This window comes from Heptranchias perlo, chromosome 19 (genome assembly GCF_035084215.1).
Source record: "Heptranchias perlo isolate sHepPer1 chromosome 19, sHepPer1.hap1, whole genome shotgun sequence".
In the NCBI taxonomy this organism is placed as follows: Eukaryota; Metazoa; Chordata; class Chondrichthyes; order Hexanchiformes; family Hexanchidae; genus Heptranchias; species Heptranchias perlo.
Genome location: NC_090343.1, coordinates 25,624,818 through 25,649,523, shown reverse-complemented (window position 1 = coordinate 25,649,523; position 24,706 = coordinate 25,624,818). Strand labels below are relative to the sequence as shown.

The following is a 24,706-nucleotide window of genomic DNA, read 5'->3' as shown; positions in this document are numbered from 1 at the left end:
CTCCCAACAATCCTGTAACCTCTAAATAAAATTGGCAATTCAGTGCCAGTTGTTTTATGTTTGGTCTATGCCCACTAGGAACTGAATTGAGACTGCCCAAATTAATTTATAGCCTTACACCCAGCCACCAATCTGGGATTTGAACTCTGGTACCTGAAGTGAGAGACCAGTGTGTAACCCACTGCAGCATCCACTCCTCTCCCTCCCGCCCTCACCCAATTAACTTGTTTTTTTGCTACATATTCCTTACATTCTGTACACAACTAGTTAAATGTCGTCATATACTATTCTAAGGAAGGGTGTTAACACTAAATTTAAATCTGTTTTGATCTCTCATTCATCTGCTTGGCAATTGACATTTGCATTGGTTGAAAGCTAATCGGAATGAGCTGGCATTGGTACAGCACAAGTTTAATACATTGCTGATAATGCACTCAATCCTCATTTAACAAGGAAGCTGCACAGGTTTGGGATGTTCTAATTTTGTGTATATTTAGTAAATAATTGAATGTTAGATCATCAAAATAATGTGTAGGCATAACTCATTTAATGAATAAATAAGAAATACTGCAACTTTAACTTTTTACCCCATGCATTCAAACAAAAAATGATGCACAAAATACCAAGATGAAATTGTTCAAAAACAATTCCTATGTTTGCAGGGATTGCAATGATAGTTTGAATAATTTATTGATTATTCAAACTAATTAGAAAACAATACTTTATATGCACTATGTATCGAGAATATGGTGCCATGGTAAAGTCAGTTATAGCTGTTGGACTCTGGTTATGCGTGCTTCATACTGATGTGCACTTTCAGTGCACCCCAGTTTGGGACTCTCTGTTTAATATAACAAATTTTGCTAAGTAGTTAGTAATCTTTCCTGTGCTGTTTTAATTTCAGGATATTCACTGGATCGACAAGACTAGATGGAAATGCTATTGGTATGTTTCTGAATGCTATCCATCTTATTTATATTTGTGTGTATATATTGTATTTAGAACAAACACTGAGCAATTTGACACATGATTAGCTCAAATAACCACAATTCAAATGGTTAAGTGAATTATGAAATTGGGTGAGCAATTGGTTCGAAATTAATTTTCATCCCCTGGACATGGACCTGGGTTCAAATCCAACCCAGACTGATTGGATAAATATCTTGTCTTCTGGTTCTAAGGGTCCTATTTGAAATGAGTTTGGGTGGTCTCCATTCAGTTCCTAGTGGGCATTGGCTTACAACACAGAACTATCTCTAATTTGACAATATTTGGCAATCTGAGAGTCCGCAGGGAAAAAAAATCATACTGTTGCGGGCACTCTCCTAATGTTGGGAGTGGGTATATTGTTGGAAGCTCTATTTGGCACTTGCTGTACTATACTTAACCTAGAAATGGTTAATGCTGCCTGAAATGGGGCAGATTTGCATTCCCCAGCATTAACTCCCTCATCTGAAATATGTGAATGAATCAAAAGCAGTTCGATTCACTCAGCAGGTAGTGAGCACAAGTTACTATTTAGGTACAAGTAACCAGAGCAAAACTGTGGAATCAAATGGCTGTTTAATTGTCCTAAGCTGCCATTGGTAAACCAACAAGCATCACAAAACTGACCAAATAAATTACTTAATTTGTTTGTCCTTTTGCCTGCTATGTTTTTTCCAACTCACTATGTTGTATTCACCTAACACATTGATGAACATAATTCTTCAAAAAGAAATCACTACATGAACTTAATTCCAACATTTTTTTTGCCTCTTCCAACAACACCACCATGCACCCAACAGGGCTCTCAGCATCCTGAACTCCGAGTACATATGCTGTCTCCACATGGGCAGTTTATTCTCCATGTTCCCGATCGAAATTTACAAACTGTGCATGCACAGGAGTCTTCTTGCTGTATGATAGATTACAATGCCAAGGAGCAACCATATGATGAGTCCTTCTACATGTGCACAAAGGAACCTGCTACTTTCCTATTCTGTTTCTGTTGGTGTCCTACCTCTTGCTGTCTCTTTTTCTTGTCAAAGTAGTGGGTTTAAATCCTACTTCAGAACTTGAGCATGTAATCTAGGCTGACACTTCCCTGCACTATTGAGGGAGTGCTGCATTGCCAGGGGTGGTGTCTTTTGGATGAGGCATTAAACCAAGGCTTCGCTAAAGATCCCATAACACTTTTTGAAGAAGAGCAAGAAGTTCTCCCAGTTAACATTCTTCCCTCAACCAATACCAGCTAAAACACAATAACTTGTCATTCATCTCCCTTTCTGTTTTTGGAATGTTGTTGTGTGCAAATTGCCTGCTGCATTGGCCTCCATAACAGTGACTGCACTTGAAAAATAATTCAACAAATGTAAATAACTTTGATTTGTTTCCAGAGATGTGATCAGGTGCTATATAAAAGCAAATCTTTGTTTCTTTTTCTCATTGCTACCAGAACCCAAGTGCTGTCAGACATGCCTCCTGTGAAGCCCCTGACTTGTCAACCCCAGTGCTGCCAGACCACCTCCACCTGAAGTTTTGCTAGGTGTCAGGCTTCAACCCCTTCCACCCCCTAGCCCCAAATATTCCTAGACACCACATTCTTTCTTGATCTAATCCCACAGCTTTAACTCCCCAGGTGTTCTTTCATCGTATGTTGCTGCAACTCCAGGCAGCCTTTCCCCAAGCAAATACGTTTGTCAGAGGTAAGACATAGAAATTGAGTCTTAGTAAAGGAACTTGTGAAAGAGCCAGAGATATTAGGAGAAGAGGGTAAAGACAGAATAGGCGAGACGTGCAGAAACAGTCAGTTGCAAATCAATGCATTGCGATAAGAGAAAGCGACAAAAGGAGTTAGTGGGAAAGACACACGAACAGTTACAGGAAGAAAATTAATTTAGTTTTGCCCACAAGCAATATGATGGGTTTCTTTTAAAAAGCATTATGAAAGTCAGAAACTTAACGTTTTCTCTTCAATTTGCCAGTTGATTTTGTACATTGGCTGTGTGCTGTGTCTATGGATGAACTGGGTTCACCTCACCATCCACGCATGTTCAGTCTTCAAAAGATTGTGGAAATTTCATACTATAACATGGGTCGAATCAGGCTTCAGTGGTCAAGAATTTGGGAAGTGATTGGAGACCATTTTAATAAGGTATAGTATGTTGAATTAGCCATTCTGAAATAAGTTTCTCATTTGGCTAGGATCCAAAGTTCATAGAAGCATTTGAATTATTATTGGGACAATAAAAGCCTTGCAGCTTTTTTTTTGAAGAATTCATTAAATGACAAACTTGTTGGACATGCCACTTGTATTCTCCCAAAAGCTGAAAATTCTACTGTTCATGAGTAACTCAATGTATTTGTATTCTGGTACAGGTTGGATGCAATCCAAATGAGGACATTGCCATCTTTGCTGTTGACTCTCTGAGACAACTGTCAATGAAATTTTTGGAGAAAGGGGAGTTGGCAAACTTTCGGTTCCAAAAGGACTTCTTGAGACCTTTTCAACACATTATGAAGAGGAACAGGTATGAGTGTATTACTTTGTCACTGAAGAAAAATAACCCAGTTAGAAATAGGACGACATTTTATGAACAACTCTGACCCTCTTGGAGCTTGACACTTTTTTTAGCTGAACAAGTTTTCTCATTTCTCAGCAATACCATGTGTTGTACCATTTCATCTATGGAGAGTTGGGAGCAGGATTAAGAAGTCTGGTGTAACTAAATCAGTTTTCAAATGGTTTTGGCAGCTGTGCCTTCTTAAAACTTTCAACCAAGCCTTTAGCAAACTTCCAATATCTCCTTTGCTTATATTCCATTTTTTGATTACACCTCTATTGGGATTTTTTTTCATTTAAAGGCACCATATAAGTGCATGTTATTGTTGTCTTTGTTCATTGTGAAGTCTACTATAATTTTGATTATACTGAAAATTTGTGCATGGATTATTGCTGCTCCAACAACAACACCTTGCACTTGTGTAGAACCTGCCATGGAACAAAAATGCCACAATGCTTTATGTGAGATCGCAGAACATGAATTAGGAAGTTGAGAGGAGTTAATGCACATGACCGAAGACACAGTCGAAACAAAAGGTTCTGATGTTTTTTGGAAGTAAGGAGAGAGGTGGCAAGATGGTGAGCCTTAGGAGGAGAGTCCCCAAGCGCGAGCACATCATGACTAAACTTTCCGCCATTGACAGTAGAGCAGAGTGGCATGAGCTGATAGATCGCAGTTGGAGGAGTGGGACATAGGACCAAAGAATGGCACCTCCAACAATGCAGCACTCCCTCAGGACTGCACTAGTCAGTCTTAGTTATGATGTGATGTGGGATTTGTTGCTGAACTCAGTCAAACTGGATACTGAGGTTGAGCCTGAGCAGGCATCTAAGAAAGGGAATGCAATTGCTGCCTGAGATATGAAGTTTTTGTGGGCGCCAAATCAGATGGCTTCTCTTTTGTCTTGTTAAAGTGGATAAGGTTCTACCTCATCTCACAGGCCATCAGCTAATATGGCAGCAGTCATGAAGTAGAAGGTAACGGCAAAACAAATGGCGTCAGCAATTGACCCATTTTTACATGTGATATTGTAGAATGGCAGCGTGTAGATGAGAAAAAGGAGGGGCCAAGGATAGAACTTTGGGGCACACTTGAGTTGACTGGAAGGACGAACCACTGCAGGAGAAGTACCAACAACGTTAGGACAGGTAGCAATGTAATGAAAATTAGGGTCATGCCACAGAGGTAATGAGGGGGGATGGAGTGATTGGCTGTGCTATGCTGAAAACTGTGGACAGACTAAGCAAGATTAGAGGGAATAGCACACCAGTTGCAGCCACATAGATCGTAAATCCTGTATTTTAAGAGCTTAAAATTTTATTCTTTCCCAGAATGTAACTTCTATTTGAGCAAGATAAAGGCGTATTTAAAGTTCCCCCTCCCAATTTAATTTAAACTACATTATATTTTCGGATACCTTTTCTGGCCTGTTTGCGTTGTTTTGCAACTCATTTTCTGGTCCTTGGAGCTATTTTTAAAAAATTCTTTGTACATTTCAGTAAGAGTAACTGAAGTAGATAGAATATAGCCATTCATTGCAAGTATATTAGTGTACAGTTATTTTCAGGACAATTACCCGAAGTATTTCCAAGAAACCTCAGCAATTGAACTTAATTTTGTAACACAAAAGCAAATCTGTTGCTTAACATGTACTCACAGGTCACCAACAATAAAGGACATGGTCATTCGGTGCATTGCACAGATGGTAAATTCTCAGGCTTCAAATATCCGTTCAGGATGGAAGAACATTTTCTCTGTATTCCACCAAGCTGCTTCAGACCACGATGAGCCGATTGTGGAGTTGGCTTTCCAGACTACTGGGCACATTATCTGTAATTATTCTCTCTCTTAATTACTTTAGTACAAGTTTCAGTAGAACTCCTTTTCTCGTAAATGCCTTTATTTTAATTAAGCTTCCTTGCAGATAAATATACTTTTTTTTAATGTACACGTCATGCATAATACATTAAAAGGTATAAGCACATAGCATAATTTAATTGAATATGTGGAAGTATTTTTATAATAGACATAAACAAATTGTATTGAAAATTGCCAACTGGTTCTGGTCCTGTATTCGAATAGTTTTACTGTATGCTTAAAGTCTCTAGACAGCTATAATGTTTGTAAATGAAACGGAGAAGCAGTGATCAATTATTCTTCTACTGATGGATGTTTGTCTCTTAGTGGATATTTTTAAGAAGCACTTTCCAGCAGCAATTGACTCATTCCAGGATGCTGTGAAATGTTTATCTGAGTTTGCCTGTAACGCTGCATTTCCTGACACCAGTATGGAGGCTATCCGACTTATCCGACATTGTGCAACATATGTATCTGAGAGACCACAAGTGAGTTGATACCAATAAAAGAAAAAGAAAGACTTGCATTCATACAACACCTTTCACGACCTAAAGGCCACCCAAAGCACTTTACAGACTATTGAGTACGTTTGAAGTGTAGTCGCTGTTGTAATGTAGAAAATGCGGCAGCCAGTTTGGACACAGCAAGGTCCCACCAACAGCAGTGTGATAATGACCAGATAATCTGTTCTAGTGAGATTGGTTGAGGGATAAATATTGCCAGGATACCAGGGAGAACTCCCCTGCTCCTCGTTGAAATAGTGCTACGGGATGCTCTATATTCAACTGAGAGGGCAGACTGGTTTAACATCTCATCCGAAAGACAGCACCTCCGACAGTGCAATACTCCCTCAGTACTGCACTGGAGTGTCAGCCTAGATTTTGTGCTCAAGTCTCTGGAGTGGGACTTGAATTCACACCATTCTAACTCAGAAGCAAGTGTTACTACCGAGCCATATTTAATGCGATAATATTGCTATCTTGTGCTAATCCATTCTGAAGTTAATTGCTAAACTGCTGTTATCAATAGGTTATTTAACATTGAGGAAATACAAAATTTTGTCTGCTACATTGATATTATCTAATATATTGACAATGCCTCATGCAGGTGTGTGATATTATCTAAATAACAGGTAGACCCAATCACACAACGCAAATAACAAAACAGTAAATATTGTGTGTCCGTCGGATTGAAGAGTTGTTTAAATGTGGTGTCGTACTAGGACTGAGTGGACTGTCTGTATATTGAGTAATTCTAGTGTAAGGTTTTCCAGAGCTTTCACTTCATCTGAATGAAAAAGCTCATCCAGGTCGTGGACTGGAACTCGCAGAATGAACCACTGTCACTCGAAGCAGTCTATGGACAAATCTCTCATTGTTGCTCTGTATGAACAATCTGTGCATTAAAGTTCCCAGAATGTAGTTTAAAGCTATCTCCCTTTTAATCATGGGGGGGGGGAGGGGAGGGTAAGAGTAACTCCTTTGGATCTTAGCTGCAAGATTAAGAGCAAAACTGGCCATTCACAGAACCTGCCAGAACTTGATGTTTGTAAGCACTTCTGCTCCCCCACCACCTTTTCCAGTGATGGATAAGAGCTATTAGCACTACAAGTGACAAATGCTTCGTGTGATTCAAGTAAAATTTAGTTTTATATAAATTGTAATCAGTGCATTTTGATAATGCAGGTTTTGTATTAGCTGATGTTCACATTTTTAAATGTTTTATTAGGCACTGAAGGAATACACCAGTGATGACATGAATGTAGCTCCTGGAGATAGAGTATGGGTACGAGGATGGTTTCCAATTTTGTTTGAGCTTTCCTGCATTATTAATCGTTGCAAATTGGATGTCCGTACAAGGTAAGTAACTCCCATTGTTTTACCGTGTTGACTTAAGAAAATGCAGACGAGACATTTTACAGTAATGATTTGTAGTTAACATGGTTTTACAAAATCTGTCTTGCAGAGGGCTTACTGTGATGTTTGAAATCATAAAAAGCTATGGCCAAACATTTGAGAAACACTGGTGGCAAGATCTGTTTAGGATTATCTTTCGGATATTTGATAACATGAAACTCCCTGAACAGCAAACTGAAGTAAGGCAAAAGTGGAGTTTGTACAAGTTTTCATATAGTTCCTTTGTGTCACAGGACCTGAAATAGCCGATAATAGTGATTATTTTGGCAGTCTGTCAGTAAATATGCGCTTGCACTATATTATTTCCACGTAATTGGAATAATCCAGTACTCAAGTTTCAGTCTGTTTGAATGCTATGTTTTTGCAAACTATTTGAGTGTGTTATCTGCTATTTTGAGATTAAGCAGCAGTCTTAAAAATTGCTGTAGGATTTACCATGTATGTCAGACCTGTCGAAATTTCTTATAAAACAATAGATTTTTCCCAAGTATTGTTGCCCCATAATGTATTATGATTCAATGGACAACTGCTTTATTCATCAGTACTGCTGAGACATGTTTTATCTACTGTAATTAATTAGCTATTTAAATTAATGAAGACTAAGATAGCTTCCACATTGGCTGATTGGGTAAAGGCACCACTTGGTGCAGTACTGAGCCACAGAAGCCAGATGTCCCAGGTTCAATCCCTGATCTGTGCTGAGTTAGCTGATCTGAACTTGAGTAGCAATTAGAGTGCTATAATTAGCTTCAGTATTCCATGGAGGGGAAAACCTAGCCAGGGTTCATACTCCTGATTGTTGCTTCGTGACCCCTGCTGTGTGCATGTGTGGACATCAGGTGGGCACAGGATTGGGCTCAGCTCTGATGCCCTTCACCACTAAATGGCCTGCTGACACCAATAAGCTTATTCATGAAGTAAGGCCAGTTGGGCAAGGTACTGAATGGGTAGCAATGACCATGGAACCCCAAACGAGATCAGCATCTTTGAGAGCTGGAGGGGGGAGAAATAGAAAGGTGGCTATGGTAATAATACAAGTCTAGGAAAGGTGAGCTTTCTGTTATTTCAACAATTGGGAATTATTTGCAGGTTTGGCATGATGAATCTTATAAAATACTTTGAGTTTTTTTTTCCTGCAGTGCAATATTAAAATTTACTGTTGCAATTTACAATAACATGCCAATTGTACAATTAAGTGCTACATCTGATAATCTTCACAGAAGTCTGAATGGATGACAACTACATGTAACCATGCACTTTATGCTATTTGTGATGTTTTCACACAATTCTATGAAGTTTTAAATCACGTATTATTGGACGACATATTTGCTCAATTACATTGGTGTGTACAACAAGGTAACCCTATTTTCTTCATTCAGAAGTATTGTAACCAGAAGAATTATAAAATGTATTGTAATTTAAATGAAACTCTAGCTCTGGGTGCCCAATTGTAATAGTCTTCTACATTTTTCTTGAAACAAGTGGTATAGATGTGTTTTTTTGGCCTTCCTAGGCCTAATCTAACTTTTGATTGTGTTAATGGCAGGTTTTTTTTTGCTGGGTAAGGGTGAATGTGTATGGTAAATTGATGCCTTGAAGCTTACCTTGATTTGAATGGGTGATGAAATGCATTTAATTGCTCCTAGCCATTTTCTTGTCATCAATTTTTCTCCTTGGCCCTTTTTATTCTTATAGATAATGAACAACTGGCCCGATCAGGAACAAATTGTTTAGAAAATGTGGTCATACTAAATGGTCAAAAGTTCAGTCCTTTAGTCTGGGATAAAACATGTGGCTGCATGCTGGACATCTTCAAGACCACTATTCCCCATGCGTAAGTTTTTGTGTGATTTTTCTCAACATTGGAAGTTCAGCTGATAAATTAGAACTGCTATAACTAATAGTATAAACATTTCACATAAGAACAGGAGTAGGCCATTCATACCCTCGAGCCTGTTTAGCCATTCAATGAGATCATGGCTGATCTGTATCCTAACGCCATTTACCTGCCTTGGCTCCATATCCCTTAATACCCTTGGCTAGCAAAAATCTATTGATCCCAGATTTAAAGTTATTAATTGAGCTAGCATCTACTGCTTTTTGTGAGAGAGTGTTCCCCACATCTACCACCCTTTGCATGAAGAAGTATTTCCTAACTACTCTCCTGAATGGCCTGGCTCTGATTTGAAGGTTATGTCCCCTTGTCCTAGACTGCCCCACTAGTGGAAGAAGTTTCTCTCTATCCTATCAATTCCTTTCAAATCCTAAAAATCTCAATCAAATCATCCCTTAACCTTCTATATTCCAGGGAATACAAGCCTAGATTATGTAATCACTCCTCATAATTTAACCCTTGAAGGCCTGGTAACATTTTGGTGAATTTGCGCTGCACTCCTTCCGAGGTCATTATATCTTTTCTAAGGTGCGAAGTCCAGAACTGTCCACAGTACTCCAGATGTGGCCTAACCAGTATTAAACTAAATTCCTGTATTAAGCTAAATTCCTTTTTGATCACCACCCACTGTTCATCTGCAGTTTTACCTGATAACTGTTTTGACCAGTTTGCTACTGTCACTCTTTGTCTCATCCAGTTAAAGTTAGCCATACCAAATCTAGAATTTTAGTAACTGTGTTAAGTTTCTCCTTTACAAACCTAACATTGAGTTCAATCATACTTTGATAGCTATTAGATAAATGTTCCCTTACTGTTAGATTATTAACTAAATCTGGCTTGTTACTCCATACTAAATCTAGTATGGCCTACCCTCTTCTTGGTTCTAGAACATATTGCTCCAGAAAACTATCTTGAAAGCACTCAAGAAATTCATTACCTTTCTGACTTGAGCTACTCTGCTCTTCCCAACCTATATGAAAATTACAGTCTCCCATTAAAACAACTCTGCTTTTGTTCCAAGTCTCTCTAATCCCTGAATTAATAGTCTGCCACTTCATTGCTGCTATCAGGAGGCCTGTTGAGAACGCCCATTATAGTTTGAAGTCCCTCTCATTCCTCAATTCTAACCAGAGCCTCCACTGATTGCTTTCCTTTACCTATATCCTCTCTTAACTAATGTTGTAATAGTATCTTTAATCAATAAGGCTACCCCTGTTCCTCTTCCAGTTTCCCTATCCTTTCTAAAAACCTTTATAACCTGCAACATTTAACACTCAATCATGACCAGCTTGCAGCCATGTTTCAATTAATGGCCACTATGTCATACTCTCTAAGCTGTATTTGAGCCTCTAATTCGCTCAATTTATTTCATATACTCTGTGTATAAAACTATTATTTTGGCAAGAGATCCTAACCTGTCTTTCTACCCTGATGCTGTCTTTCTCTCACTGTTTAAGTTAACATGTTTCTTATTTGTCACACCTGCTGTAACTACTTCAGTTATTTTAGTATTCCCTTCACCTGGAGTATCTATATCAATGCGACCTGAACTCTGCTCTTATGCCCCTTTTTTAAATCTTTAAACTGACATTTTTGCTATTGTTTCTAACTGAGCCCTCCCTCCTCAATTATTAGTTTCAAGTCCTTTTCAGCACTCTCTTTATCTTTTACACAAGGACCTTGGTCCCAGCCCGGTTCAAGTGCAGCCAGTCACAATGGTATAGCTCCCTCCTGTCCCAGTATTTGTGCCAATATCCCATGAAATGGATCCACTCCTTTTAGCCACATATTCACCTTCATGATCTGTTTGTCTCTATGCCAATTAGCACGTGGCTCGGTTAATAATCTTGAGATTACCACCCTTGAGGTCCTGCTTTTTAATTTAGCTCCTAACTCCTGATGCTCCCTCAGCAGGACCTCCTCCATTTTCTTCCCTATGTCATTGGTCCCGACATGGTCCATGACAATGGGATCTTCACGCTGTTCTCTTAAATATTCATTAAATTATGGCATAGTGGCACCTTTTGTAGATTGACTGTAAATAAATGTTCTGAAAATAAATTTTTAAAATGAAGTTATCTTGTGTTGTTACAGTCTTTTAGCGTGGCGGCCTGCAGGCATGGAAGAGGAGTCTTTAGAGAAGGGTTCAGTGAGTGTCATTTGAATCAATCACAAATTAAATGGCCTCTATGCTTTAAATGCATCTTCTTTTTAAATAAAGAACATTGTGGCAGTTTATCTGTTGTAACTTGCTGATATGCCTCATGTTTTCACAGGACTTGGAAGCTGACCGCCAATCAGTCTGTAGCACAGAGCGAAACCCTTCAGAACAGTGTCAGAGCCAGTTCAGCCAGGTATCTAACACCAGCGATGAAACTTGGAAAAATAGACCAAATGCAAGTAAGGCTTGTTCTTTCACTCCATATTTTCTATTTGCTGTAAATATCCAGGCAGGTGTGTTCTGAAAAGTGTTTGTTTTAAAATGTATATTTCTTCTCACCATATGTGAATAAACTTCAAATCACAAAAGTTTCCCCAGCAAGCATCATTAAAAGAACAAATACCACTGAAATCATTTCAAAGCACCTTTTTAAATTGTAAAGCATACTACAATCTGAATCTTGCAAAAAGTTACAAGTGGCCTCGGTGTCCCCTCTGCTGGGGAAGAGGAAAAAATAAGGTAACCAAGGCCGTGCTTCTGATCGGGATCCAGTGACTCCTGTTGTAGGGTGTGTGTGTGTGTGTGTGTGATCAGTAAACTGCTGTCTTCCATAAATTTCTAAATCACCCAATCTTGGGTAACATTCTATATTTCATCCAGCAACAGCAAAGAATTTTTTACTGATCAACCTGGCAATGGACTAATTGAACTGACTAGTCATAGAGATGACTATCCTTAACATCCGATTAACCAGGTCACAGGTACATCAATGCTTCATGCACGCATACAAATCCTGGTAATAACTGACCCAGTCCTCACTGTCTTAGCACAAATAAGGTGTCAGCGAGGTTGGTAGTTAAGCTGTTTTATCAGATTGATCAGACAGCTTCACCACTAATTTACTGGTGATATGCTGTAGATGTATGAAAAAGCCAAAGAGACACATCCCTGGAACTAAGCTAGAAATAAAGCCCACCTGGCAGTTAGCAGAGAACAGCAAATTTATTACAAATGCTAAGAGATGTATAAAGTCAACCCTCAACCCTGAACATTATTGCATTGCATAACTTCCAAACTCACTATTACATAATCATTGTGCAGCAATAACATCCTTGTCACTTTGTGCTTCAGCAGCAAACCACAGGGAATGGTTACATTGAGAAATTAACGGCAAAATATACATTTTAAATACGAATGCCCAATTATTTAATTCCTATATTAGTGAATGAATGTGTGGTGCTCTGTGCCTCCGTTGATTTAATTATTTTGTTCATTTTTTTTCCCCCAGAAATATCTGATCAGAAACTCTTCGCAGCCCTGCTCATCAAATGTGTTGTGCAGCTAGAATTAATCCAAACAATAGACAACATTGTGTTCTTTCCAGCAACAAGCAAAAAGGAGGATGCTGAAACTATGGCAGCTGCACAGGTAAAATGAAAACTATTTATGTGACGAAACTTCCCCGTAATGTTAAATGTGGACACCATTGTTGCTAATAATTGTTTTAAGAAAATTCTAATCAAATTCTAGCTGCTTCCCATAGTACAGGTGTTCTCGTGCTAACTTGAAATTGGCTGTTAATTTTGAATGTAATTTGGAAAAATAAATAGCCCAGTGATAAAGTAGCTAAATAGAGCTGTGGTGAACTGTCCTCTGAACTGAACTTCTACATTGCATTTGAGCAGTGGTACTCATAATATGGCCAATGGGCAAACAGAATCCAAGTACTATTTGTTGGGGGCAGGGTTCTCAGTCACAACATTGCACGTTTAAAGCAGAGACCATCAACTTGGCTATATGGAAGGAGGTGAATAATCATAGAAAGTTACGGCACAGAAGGAAGCCATTTGGCCCATCGTGTCCGTGTCATCTGATGAGTTCATAGCCTGGAAGATGAGTTGATAGAGTGCTTTCGGGACAGTTTCTTAGAGCAGCACATTCTAGAGTCAACCAGAGAGCAGGCTATTCTAAATCTGGTAATGTGTAATGAAACAGGATTAATTAATGACCTCATTGTAAAGGAGCTTCTAGGTCGTAGTGATCACAATATGATTGAATTTCGCATTCAGTTTGAAGGAGAAAAAAGTAAGTTTAAGACTAGTGTTTTCAACTTAAATAAGGGCAATTATGAGGGCATGAAGACAGAGCTGGCTAAAGTGAACTGGGAAATTAGATTAAGGGATAGGTCAGTAGAGATGCAGTGGTAGACATTTGATGAGATATTTCATAACACTCAGCAAAGATACATTCCAGTGAGAAAGAAAGACTCTAGGGGAAGGACGTACCATCCGTGGCTAACTAAGGAAGTTAAAGATTGCATCAAATTGAAAGAAAAAGTATACAATTCCGTGAAGGTTAGTGGCAGGTCAGAAGATTGGACAGAATATAAAGAACAACTAAAAGAATAATGAGGAGGGAGAAATTAGAGTACGAGAGAAAGCTAGCTAGAAATATAAGAGTTTCTACAGGTATTTAAAAAGGAAGAGTAAGTAAAGTGAGTGGTCCTCTGGAGAGTGAGTCTGGGGAATTAATAATGGAGAGTAAGGAAATGGCGGACGAATGGAACAGATATTTTGTGTCCGTCTTCACTGTAGAGGATACAAATAACATGCCATAAATAATTGTGAATCGAGGTGAAAGGGAGGGAGGAACTTAAAACATTTACAATCACCAGGGAAAGGGTTCTGAAAAAAATATTAGAACTAAAAGCTGAATGACTTCATCCAAGGGTCTTAAAGAAGTGGCTGTGGAGAGAGTAGATGCATTGGCATTAATTTTCCAAAATTCCCTAGATTCTGGAAGGGTCCCATCAGATTGGAAAATAGCGAATGTAACTCCTCTATTCAAGAAAGGAGGGCGACAGAAAGCAGGAAACTACAGGCCATTTAGCTTAACATCTGTCATAGGGAAAATGCTAGAATCTATTATTAAGGAGGTTTTAGCAGGGCACTTAGAAAATCTCCATGCAATCAGGCAGAGTCAACACTGCTTTGTGAAAGGGAAATCATGTTTGACTAATTTATTAGAGTTCTTTGAGGAAGTAACAAGCAACGTGGATAAAGGGGATCCTGTGGATATGGTGTACTTGGATTTCCAGAAGGCTTTTGGCAAGGTGCCACATCAAAGGCTACTCTACAAAATAAGAGATGGTGTAGGAGGTAACATATTAGCATGGATAAAGGATTGGTTAGCAAACAGGAAACAGAGTAAGCTTAAATGAGTCATTTTCAGGTTGGCAAGATGTGGCGAGTAGAGTGCCACAGGGATCAGTGCTTGGGCCTCAACTATTTACAATCTATATCAATGACTTGGATGAAGGGACTGAATGTATGATTGCTAAATTTGCTGATGACACAAAGGTAGGCAGGAAAGTAAGTTGTGAAGAGGACATAAGGAGTCTGCAAAGGGATTATAGATAGGTTAAGTGAGTGGGCAAAAATTTGGCAGATGGAGTATAATGTGGGAAAATGTGAACTTGTCCACTTTGGGAGGAGGAATTAAAAAAGCAGTATATTATTTAAATGGAGAGAGATTGCAGAACTCTGAAGTACAGAGGGTTCTGGGTGTCCTAGTACATGAATTACAAAAAGTTAGTATGCAGGTACAGCAAGTGATGAGGAAAGCAAATGGAATGTTGTCATTTATTGCAAGGGGAATGGAATATAAAAGTAGAGATGTTTTGCTACAGTTGTACAAGGCATTGGTGAGACTACATCTAGAATACTTCGTGCAGTTTTGGTCTCCTTATTTAAGAAAGGACATAATTGCTTTGGAGATGGTTCAAAGAAGGTTCACTCGACTGATTCCTGGGATGAGGGGGTTATCTTATGAGGAAAGGTTGGACAAGTTGGGCCAGTCTACACTGGAGTTTAGAAGAATGAGAGGTGATCTTATTGAAACATATAAGATACTGAGGACTCGAAGGGGTAAATGCTGAGAGGATGTTTCCCCTTATGGGAGAGACTAGAACTAGGGGCCACAGTTTAAAAAATAAGGGGTCTCCCATTTAAGACTGAGATGAAGATAAATTTTTTCTCAGAGGGTTGAGAGTCTGTGGAACTCCCTTCTCCAGAGAGCGGTGGACGCAGGGTCATTGAATATTTTTAAGGCTGAGTTAGATAGATTCCTGATTAACAAGGGAGTCAAAGGTTATAGTAGGTAGACTGGAAAGTAGGGTTGAGGTCACAATCGGATCAGCCATGATCTTATCAAATGGCAGAGTGGGCTCGAGGGGCCGAATGGCCTAGTCCTGCTCTTAATTTGTATGTTCGTATGTAAAAAGAGCTGTCCAGCTTAATTTCACTTTCCAGCACTTGGTCCGTAGCTCTGTAGGCTACGGCACTTCAAGTGCATGTCCAAGTACTTTTTAAATGAAATAAGTATTACTGTAGTCAACGGTGATTATCAGCAGTTCCAAAAATTCGACAAGAAGTTGTCCTTATCAGGGTGCTCACTGGTCAAATTATGTATGGTTTTCTGGTACGTTCCATCTCTATTGGAAAACCAAAGGTACTTTTCGAAAGTTACCTTTACTTAGTGGCATTGGCAGTGGTCTAAGAACAGGTCATGTGCTTACTGTTTCTTTCCGTTTGACTGGGAAGATCTAAAAAGAGCCAATCTTATTTTTAAACTTGGGATTGGAAGAACTACAGAAGTGTCAGAAAACTAAAGGAAATTGTTTTTATGTGTAGAGGGATTCAATCGATGCAGAGGTTCATATAGATACCGAAGACCAAGGAATGTATCGATACATGACTTCACAACAGCTTTTCAAACTCCTGGATTGTCTGTTGGAGTCACACTCATTTGCAAAGGCTTTTAATTCAAATAATGAACAGAGGACAACACTATGGAGAGCAGGTAAATAATATGTGCACTGCTAATTAAGAATGATACTTCACACCTTAAATTTGAATAAACTGCATTAATCTATATTTCCCTAGCTGTCCTCATTTTACAACTGCACAATAATACTTCACACCATGTGATATTTTGTGAATTAAAAAGGATGCAATTCAGTAAGGGCTTTAGTAAATGTACCTAATTGTATGAAAAAGCAATGGAACTATTCACATACATCCCAAACACTAACTTGGTACATTCAGAGAGCATCTGCAAGATCTGAAGTAGTCAACGAAAGGGTTTAGTTCCATTAACTCTGCTTTTAGTTTCAACCACATTGAATTAAACTCAATTTGCTCTGGTCTTTTTGGCTATTTGCATGCTAGCATTCCACAGCTTGAGGAGCAATACATGTCATTTGGAATTCCATGAGCAGCATAAACAGTTTTGTGACCGAATGAGTGACATTTGGTGATTGTTAAGGTGGAGACATTTGAATTGAGTGATTTTTGGGTTATTTGTCACAGCTGACGTGTAATTGTTTGGAGCAGGCTTTATTTTGTGGTGGCGTGATATGGATTCATATTTAGTGTGTTTTCATTTGTATCTGCAGCTGTGGTGTGACGAGGGTTTTGTTGCACATTAGTGCTGTTTTGTTGAAAACAAAGAACTGAATCCATTTTTAAAACTTTTTTTTTAAAAAGCCATTTTTTTCCCTCCCTGCAGAGTTTCCCAATTCAGAGGAGGCTAAATGACCTGCTCGAAGTTTCTCATGCAACTGCCTTTCTGCAATTAGCTGTAGATCAAAGTGCACAATAGTTGCCCAAGTTGACATGCACATTGAATTTCTCACCTTTACTATAGGGTAGTAGTTTGTATCTATTCAATATTTCCCCCATGGAAAAAACATTTTTTCCCATTTTAAAGTAGCTGTGTTTCATCCATATCATAAAAGCAACTAAGGACAGGTCAATTTTATGAAACCTGCTGGTGTTTTAGTGTAAATTGATTTCCTAAATGCCAGAAGGTGCATACCTTTAATGAACGCATACAAATGATTTATTTAATACTATATTGTACTAAGTATTTACTTTGAAGTGCTTTACTTTTTACTCCAGGGTTTAAGGGCAAATCCAAGCCTAATCTCTTAAAGCAGGAAACCAGCAGTCTTGCCTGTTGTCTTCGTATACTTTTCCGCATGTACACAGATGAAAATCGCCGGGATTTTTGGGACAATATACAGAAACGACTATTGAAGTATGAGAATTTATTTCCAGTTTATTTTTGCGTGACACTCTATAGTGTTTCTGTAAGGAAAGCTGAGCAAGCAGCAAGGCCCTCTGCTGTAAATCCTGTGTCGTTACATAAATTACCTTCAATTGTGTGCTCATGATTCTAGATGCTGTGCTGCTAAAGATTTTTCATGTTTTATATGTTTAGCAGTGCTAAGAAAATGTATCTCTCCAAAGCTATATTGTACATAGACCATACATAATGCTTTACACTGGTATTTTTGAGTGTGAAAATGATTCATTTTTGTCTATGGTGGCTTATTTATCCTTTCTTGCTGGTTACAACACACTCAAGATTAAAACTGGCTGCAGTTAGCTGTTCCTGCATGCTACAGAGAATACACATCCTAGACTGGCTGATAAATGCACACCTCAGGACAAGACAGAAATGTGGTTTAGTTCAGGAAGGCCTTGATGTACAAGGATCAATTGCTACCATTTCCCTTGGATCACAAGATAATTACAGATGAGGGGGGCATTCAGCTCATAATTCATTCATCTACAAGCAGCCACCAGTACTCTGTTGCAGCATCCAATTGTCTGTTAAGTGATACCAGAGTTTTCACCTCTGCTGCTATCTGGTAATCCATTCCATGTGTTGATCAGTCTTTGGCGAGAAGAATTTCCTGATGCATCCTAAGTTTGCCTTTTACTCGATTGAACCTGTGTCCCCCTGTCCTACTCTTGTAGTTTACTTCAAAGAGATATTATGGATTTATCTTTTCCAAATCTTTAACCATCGTGTATATCTAAGATCTCCTCTCAGATGCCATCTTTGCTGACTGAAGAGTCCATGATTCTCCAATCTTTTCTCAACTCAAACCTCTAACATTGGGGATCGGTCTTGTGGCTGTTCTCTGTATTGCCTTCAGCACTTGAATGTCTCCAGTTTTTCTCAGCAACCTGAATGGGACTCAGTGTGCACTCTAACCAGAGCACTGTACACTTCGATCACGACCTCCTCTGTCTCGTGCCCTACTGTTTGGCTATGTAGTTGAACATTCTATTGACTTGTTCTTTGCTGTTCTGCACTGGTTGGACATGTTCAGCTCTCAGTTTACAAAGACTCCTCGGTCTCCTTCAAATTCGTCCTTTGCTATTTTAACACACTTCATGGGGTACTTGCTTATTTTTCCCTATGTGTAATACCCTGCACTTGGCTGCATTAAATCTGCCATTGATCTGCCAACATACTTATTTTGTCCAATCACTATGTTCTAAGCTGTTTCCTCCCAATTATACTGCCCCTCCCAGTTTGGAATCATCAGCAAATTTGACCACTCTTCATTTGTGAGTCCAGGACATTTGTCAACGAGAAACAGCAGTGGACCCAACACTGGGGTACCCACTCAGTAATCCCCCTCTCCCCAACTCTGATATAAATCCTCTAAAGAGTACTTGTTGTTTTCTACCCTTTAGCTAGTTTCTTGTTCATTCCCGTGGTTTACCTGAATCTTCACAGCTTTGAGTTTAACTAACAGCCTTTCATGTGCATCTTTGTCAAATACCTTTTTTGGAAGTTTAGGTACATTATGCTGTAGGGCTTTCCAGAGCCCACTTGGGATGTTACTTCCTCAAAGAAATTAGAGGTTAGTCAGGCAGGTACTGAATCCATGTTGGCTACTATTTATTGGGTTATGATGAGAACATAAGAAATAGGAGCAGGAGTAGGCCATACAGCCTCTCAAGCCATTCAATCAGATCATAGCTGATCTTCTACCTCAACTCCACTTTCCCGCCTGATCCCCATATCCCTTGATTCCCTCAGAGTCCAAAAATCTATCTCTTTCATTCTTGAATATACTCAACGACTGAGCATCCACAGCCCTCTGGGGTAGAGAATTCCAAAGATTCACATCCCTCTTGAGTGAAGAAATTTTTCCTCATCTCTGTCCTAAATGGCTGATCCTTTATCTTGAGGCTATGACTCCTGGTTCTGTACTGTCCAGCCAGGGAAAACAGCCTCTCAGCATCTACCCTTTCGATCCCTCTAAGAATTTTGTGTGTTTCAATGAGATCACCCCTCATTCTTCTAAACTCCAGAGAATATAGGCCCATTCTATTCAATCTCTCCTCATAGGACAACCCTCTCATCCCAGGAATCAACCTAGTGAACTTTCGTTTCACCCCCTCGAAGACAAATATTTCCTTCCTTAGGTAAGGAGACCGAAGCTGTGTATCGTACTCCAGCCCCATATAATTGCAGCAAGACCTCCTTACTCATATCCTTGTGTACAAGGACATCCAAATCCCTCACCCTACCAACATTTCTTAGTCTCTTGCCTTTTTAAAAAATATTCTGCTTTTCTATTCTTCCTAATAAAGTGGATAATTTCACATTTCCCCACATTATACTACCACCTTCTCGCCCACTCACTTAAGCTGTATATATCCCTTAGCAGTCTCTTTGCGTCCTCCTCACAGCTTACTTTCCCACCTAGCTTTGTATCATCAGCGAACTTGGATATGTTATATTCGGTCCCCTCATCTAAGTTAGTGATATAGATTATATATAGCTGAGGCCCAAGCACTGATCCTTGCGGCATCCCACTAGTCACAATCTGCCAACCTGAAAATGAACTGTTTATTCCTACTCTCTGTTTTCTGTGTAATATGTTAGCGTGGATCCTCAATCCATGCTAACATATTACCCTCAATCCCATGAGCCCTAATCTTGTGTAACAACCTCTTGTGTGGCACCTTATCGAATGCCTTTTGAAATGCAAATATACTACATTCACTGGTTTTCCCCCTTATTTACCCTGCTTGTTACACTCAAAAACATTCTAATCGATTTGTCAAACACTATTTCCCTTTCATAAAACCGTGTTCACTCTGCCTAATCGTGTTATGATTTTCTAAGTGCCCTATTGCTACATCCTTAATAATAAATTCTAGCATTTTCCCTACTACTGATGTCAGGCTAACTGGCCTATAGATACCTGTTTTCTCTCTCCCTCCTTTCTTGAATAGCAGGGTTACATTTGCTACCTTCCAATCCATGGGGACCGTTCTAGAATCTAGGGAATTCTGGAAGATCAAAACCAATGCATCCACTATCTCTGTAGCCACCTCTTTTAAAACCCTCGGATGTAGGTCATCAGGTCCAGGGCATTTGTCTGCTTTTAGTCTCATTAATTTCTCCAGTACTTTTTCTTTACTAACCTTAATTAGTTTAAGTTCCTCGCTCTCATTCGACCCTTGGTTCCCCACTATTTCCGGTATTTTTTTGGTCCTTCTACTTTGAAGACATAAAAATATTTTTTTAACGTCTTTGCCATTTCCTTATTCCCCATTATAATTTCTCCTGTCTCAGCCTCCATGGGACCCACGTTTACTTTCGCTAATCTCTTCCTTTTTACATACTTGTAGAAGCTCTTACAATCTTTTTATATTTCTTGCTAGTTTACCCTCATTCACTTTTCTCTCTCAATTTCTTGGTCATCCTTTGCTGATTTCTAAAACCCTCCTAATCTTCAGACTTACTATTCCTTTTGGCAACATACTAAGCCTCTACTTTTAATCTGATACCACCCTTAACTTCTCTAGTTAGCCATATTGGATCACTTTTCTCATGGAGTTCTTATTCCTCAAGGGAATGTATATTCGTTGAGAATTATTAAATATTTCTTCAAATGTTTGCCATTGCTTATCTACCGTCAGATCTTTTAATCTAATTTCCCAATCTACCTTAGCCAACTCGCCCCTCATACCTTCGTAATTGGCTTTGTTTAAATTTAAGACCCTAGTTTCGGAATTAACTACAAGACTCTCAAACTCAATATGAAATTCTTCATCCTATTATGATGATCACTCTGCTCCAGAGGATCCTTAGCTATAAGATTACTAATTAACCCTGTTTCATTACACAATACTAGATTTAAAATAGCCTGTTCCTTGGTTGGTTCCTTGACACATTGTTCTAGAAAACTGTCTCGAATGCATTCCGTGAACTCGTCCTCCAAACTACTTTTGCCAATTTGATTTGCCCAGTCTATATGAAGCTTAAAGTCCCCCAGGATTATTGCAATACCCTTGTTACATGCTCCTCTAATTTCCTCTAATTTTATACTCTGTCCAACACCACAACTACTGTTAGGGAGCCTATAAATTAGACCCACCAGTGTTTTCTTAACTCTACCCATACTGATTCTACATCCTGATTTTGTGAGGTAAGGTCCTTTTTCACCACTGCCTTTATCTCATCTTTTATTATCAGGGCTACCCCCCAGCCCTCCTTTTCCATTTTGCCTATCTTTTCTAAAAGTCAAATATATTTAGTTCCCTGGAATATTTAATTCCCAACCATGGTCATCCTACAACCACGTCTCAGTAATAGCTACTAGATCAAACCCATTTATCTCTTTGTGCCATTAATTCATCTATCTTGTTACGAATGCTTTGTGCATTCAGATATAGCACCTTTTAATTTTAACTTTATTATTGTGTAGGTAATCCAAATTTACTCCTGATAATCAACACAGTGGGAGTGAGACTGATGGAAGTGTAGTTCCCCATATCTGTTTTATCCCTCTTTTTGATCATGAACACCACCTTGGCCTGTGACTTCCTCATGATGGTTGTCATTGCCTCACAAATTTCCACCCTAGTCTCTTTTAGCACACTGCGATAAGTACCATCGATCCCTGGTGAGTCATTTGTTTTGAGACCCTTTGCCTGTCTGGGACTTCCATCTTATCAATATCAAAGTCATTAATTTTACTTTGGTTATCTCTTCTTTTAAAAAAAAAATGTATTCGTGGGATGTGGGCATCGCTGGCAAGGCCTACATTTATTGCCCATCCAGAGTTGCCCTGAGGAGGCTGCCTTCTTGAACCACTGCAATTTGTAGCAGTTTTATACAACAGAGTGACTTAACTAGGCCACTTCAGAGGGCATTTGAGTCAACCAAATTGGTGAGGGACTGGAGTCATATTTTGGCCAGACAGGGTAAGGATGACGGCTTTCCTTTCCTAAAGAACATTCGTGAACCAGTTGGGTTTTTACAGCAATCCAACAGCTTCACGGTCAATTTTACTGAATTAATTCAAATTCTCTGTTGAGAGGGCATATTTCTCATGTTTTCCTTTGTGAATACTTGGAGGAAGTAATCATTCAGAATATTTACTATCTTGCACATATCCTCAGTTTCAATTCCATTCCATCTTTTATGGTTTTCATCTCTTTGACTTACCTCTTATGATGAATTTTTTTTTGAATTTGTGTTTAGCCTGTACTATGCTTTTTTCTAGGTTGCTCTTTGTCCCTCTGATCACCCATTTAATGTGTTTCTGCATTTTCTTTCATTCATCCCAGTGAATTCCTTCCCCTTTCTCACTGCAGGATTTGTAGAGGTTGTTACACCTCTTTGTTTCACTTTGAATTTGTCTATTAATCCATTTTGGCGCATGCTTGTTTCGTCTGAACTTGATTTTTAGAATGTATTTATCCTACACACACAGCATTTATCTTTTCAAGGTATCCCACTTATTCTCTACTGAAGTATTGTTGAACAACATCTGCCAATCGACTTGCTTTGTTAGTTCCCTCATTTTATTGAATTTAACCCGTGTAAAGTTTATATAACTAGCTCCTGGTCTTGGGTATTACTGACTTCCAGATCATGTTGAACTTTATTATTCTGTGGTTGTTGTCCCATAGGGGTGCTACAATTTCCCTTTTGTACATTATCTGGATCATTTACAAATACCAGATCAAAATAAATCATTTTACTTTTACCAACTCTGATTCTAATAGACTTCGGTTTTCTCAGTTTATATTTTGTTGATTTGAAGTCTCGTTAAAACAACTTTCCTGTTCTCTCCTACTCTTCCAATCTCTTCATGCAGCAATTTATTAGATAGTAAATATTCTGAATGAGAATTACCATCAAGTATTCACAAGAGGAGATGTGAGTAAGATGCTTGCCCTAAACACAGATCACCAAAGCAAAACCATGGTGTCAGCCTCATCTCAGTGGTAGCACTTCTGCCTCTGAGGCAAGATCACCCAAAGCTGGTCATATTCCTGTTTGTCAGTTTTCCAATTGTCAGTTCATTGAAATCTTGTGTTTTTCCTCAGTGTTTGCAGTGAAGCCCTTGCCTACTTCATAACACTGACCTCAGAAAGTCACCGTGAAGCTTGGACGAACTTGTTACTGCTTTTCCTCACAAAGACTCTCAAAACTAGTGATGAAAAGGTATGGATGAAACTTAACTACCTTTTTTATATATCGATCTGCTTAATATGGTTCAGATCATTAAATCACATGTAAAATAACATGGAAGCTTACCTGTCTGCAGTGCAGAAAATCATCTTTGGAAAATAAGGAACAGCCATGAGGGAGAGTCTCATTCTACATAAGGGTTGGGGGTTTGAAGCCCAGCACCACCTGCAACTGACAAAGAACCAGCGTTTAGGCCTAAATTGTGCAGTTGAAGTGTACCATAATTGGCTGCTGATGCATGGACTATGACATCATTTAAAAGGGAATTGGATAAGTATTTGAAAAGGAAGCATATAAAAAGATGGGGGGTGGGGGAGACAGTGGGCAGGGAAATGGAGTACATTGCTTCAATTGAAGAGCAAGCACCAGCATAAGCCAGATGGGCCAAATGGTGGCCTCTTGTGATGTAATTTCAATGATCCTGTAATTGTCTGGTTACAGTGAGACATTCCATTTTGGTAAGACCGATTTCTGTCAGAATATTTTCCTCTCCATTTTTCCCTATTCCTCATCTAACATCAGTGATTCAATTTTGGGGTAAGATCCCATGGTTGACCGTCTCTGGCAGCTTGCCAAGCAGCTGTTAGTTATTCTTGAATGTGATATTGAGTGTCAACAGACTATTTGACCCATGGGTGCATCAGAACTAAGCATGAGCCTATTCTCATTATCTATGCACATTTGCAGTTGGAGTTGCTGGATAGCAGTAAGAGCCCTGGCCATTTTTCCCTCCTCCCAGATAAATTTTTCACTTCCATCACCATTCCAGCTGAATTAAACTAATTTAACACATACTAAGACTCAATTTGTGATCTTGGGTCTACGTGGTTCTGTGCAATGTCGATACAGTACAATTGTCCTTCAAGCTATGGGGTGAGCTGCAGAAATGGTATTGAGAATTAGTAAGTTCACACCTAACTGCAGATGGTGACTTCTGCAGAAAAATAATTGGAGTAACTGGAGGATAAAACCA

At 39.0% G+C, this 24,706-nt stretch overlaps 1 protein-coding gene across 1 annotated transcript in view; it reads left to right on the top strand.

Annotated features, from left to right (window-relative positions):
* The window catches only part of LOC137335255 (brefeldin A-inhibited guanine nucleotide-exchange protein 2-like), a 103,007-nt gene that overhangs the window by 72,521 nt on the left and 5,780 nt on the right, over positions 1–24,706 (top strand). Inside the window, exons 24-38 of the mRNA XM_068000533.1 lie at positions 905–945; positions 2,967–3,136; positions 3,361–3,512; positions 5,205–5,377; positions 5,730–5,890; positions 7,131–7,261; positions 7,368–7,497; positions 8,539–8,674; positions 9,014–9,152; positions 11,307–11,361; positions 11,489–11,612; positions 12,662–12,801; positions 16,065–16,233; positions 17,334–17,472; positions 23,589–23,706. Of these exons, the coding sequence (XP_067856634.1) occupies positions 905–945; positions 2,967–3,136; positions 3,361–3,512; positions 5,205–5,377; positions 5,730–5,890; positions 7,131–7,261; positions 7,368–7,497; positions 8,539–8,674; positions 9,014–9,152; positions 11,307–11,361; positions 11,489–11,612; positions 12,662–12,801; positions 16,065–16,233; positions 17,334–17,472; positions 23,589–23,706 (1,978 nt within the window). The remainder of the gene's footprint in view (positions 1–904; positions 946–2,966; positions 3,137–3,360; positions 3,513–5,204; positions 5,378–5,729; positions 5,891–7,130; positions 7,262–7,367; positions 7,498–8,538; positions 8,675–9,013; positions 9,153–11,306; positions 11,362–11,488; positions 11,613–12,661; positions 12,802–16,064; positions 16,234–17,333; positions 17,473–23,588; positions 23,707–24,706) is intronic.